This window comes from Manihot esculenta, chromosome 14 (assembly GCF_001659605.2).
Source record: "Manihot esculenta cultivar AM560-2 chromosome 14, M.esculenta_v8, whole genome shotgun sequence".
Classification (NCBI taxonomy): domain Eukaryota; kingdom Viridiplantae; phylum Streptophyta; class Magnoliopsida; order Malpighiales; family Euphorbiaceae; genus Manihot; species Manihot esculenta.
This window is the reverse complement of record NC_035174.2, coordinates 15,859,853-15,861,479: the sequence shown is the minus strand read 5'-3', so window position 1 is coordinate 15,861,479 and position 1,627 is coordinate 15,859,853. Positions and strand designations below refer to the sequence as shown.

Genomic DNA, 1,627 nt, shown 5'->3' with positions numbered 1-1,627 from the left:
TTCCATTCCTGATTCTTTTGCATGTGATGCTAAGAGTGTTTCTTGCTAGCCATTTCTCTATATTCTCTACTTCTATTTTTCTTTTTCTTTTTTTCTTTCAAAGGTTCAAGTGAAATTAAAAGTTGTTACTCTCGTTATGTACTAAAATGAAAGTTAAATGTTGGGAGTTTAGAGATAAGGAATTTTTTTTAATTTATTTTAAATTTCTTCTATAGAAAATTCGTTTTATTTTTCAATACTTTTTAAATATTTTATTTTTAACACCGAATATAATTAGATAAATATAACTCATTAAATTTTAATATTATTAAAATTAAATTCTTTTAAAATTTATAAGATCAACAATTTAAATGGATTAAATTATTATAAATTTTAAAATTATAATAATTATAATTATTATAAATTTTTAAAATTAAAAAGATTTTATGTGAAATTTAAAAAATTAAATTATTCTAATTTAATAGTTAAATTTAATTGCAGAATATTAATTAAAAAAGGTTAAATATCAAATTATTTATTATTAAAATGAGAATAAATTATAAATTTTATTAATTTTAAAATTATATTAAAATTACTTTTATATATAAAATAAAATGGAGGCACCGCCAGCCATGCCATTTGCCACCTGCGCCAATAAAAAGGAAAAACAGCCATTTGCCGTTCTCTTTCATTCGACACGTACGTAACCAAAAAGATCCAGACCGCCACAGGCCATTGTTTAATCGTTTCAAGGCAGTTCCTCCAAGTAGCTGGTTTTCAATTTTCTCGGAAAATTTAGCGAAAACAGACATGGAGAAGAGAATATCATTAGGAGTCCAACACAAGAACAATAAGAAACCCACCATCAAAAGAAACAAGAAAAGAAAATTGCTGAAGAAAGTTGTGGACTACCTAAAATCCGATACTTACATGTTTGCTCCTCTGATTTCTCCCACAGCAACTCATCACTTTTTAGCATCAAGGATCGCCACCTCTTTCACTGCCAGTACTCCTAATTTCTCCTGCCCTTGCATGGTAGAGTCTTGCTTTTGCATATTTTCCATGTTGGGTTAACGAAGTTTTTCGTTTTGGTCTTAGGAGTAGAAGTGAAGGATTGCATGAAAGGGAGGACTGAGAAGGTTGTGGAGTATCTCAAATCTGATTCTTTCTTCTATGCTCCCCTGTTTGCTTCTCAGCAGATTGCTTCTTCTCATAGAGGTTCTGTTTCTTATACTAATGCAATTTTATTTATATTTGAGCAAATGAATTTATATAAATTATTAATTAAAATATATAAGAGTAAATGGATTTATTTAAATAATAATAATCAGATTTATAATAATAATTAGATTTGGATGCTTCGTTAATTTATATTAATTTTTAATCAGATTCGAATATTTCAGATATAAATTAGATTTCAATAATTTAATTTTTGCGGATAGGGTATCCGATTACATCCTTAGTCCCGGCAACCATTCCAATAACATTGTGTGAATTCTGATCAATTTTACTTGATCATTAATATTGGTTCTTCATTTTCTTAGAAAATTCCCTTAATATATATAAGATTTAATAATGGTTACTTTGGAAACTTTTTTCTTTTCATGTTCATCAACCATCTATAAGAAGCAACTTATAATAAATTTAT

At 27.0% G+C, this 1,627-nt stretch overlaps 1 protein-coding gene across 1 annotated transcript; it reads left to right on the top strand.

Annotated features, from left to right (window-relative positions):
* Positions 1-693: 693 nt before the first annotated feature.
* Positions 694-1,388, top strand: LOC110630757. The gene is made up of 3 exons (XM_043950714.1): positions 694-985; positions 1,078-1,217; positions 1,368-1,388. Exons 1-3 carry the CDS (start codon positions 790-792, stop codon positions 1,386-1,388), a joined length of 357 nt encoding a protein of 118 aa, XP_043806649.1. The 5' UTR covers positions 694-789.
* The last annotated feature ends 239 nt before the right edge of the window (positions 1,389-1,627 follow it).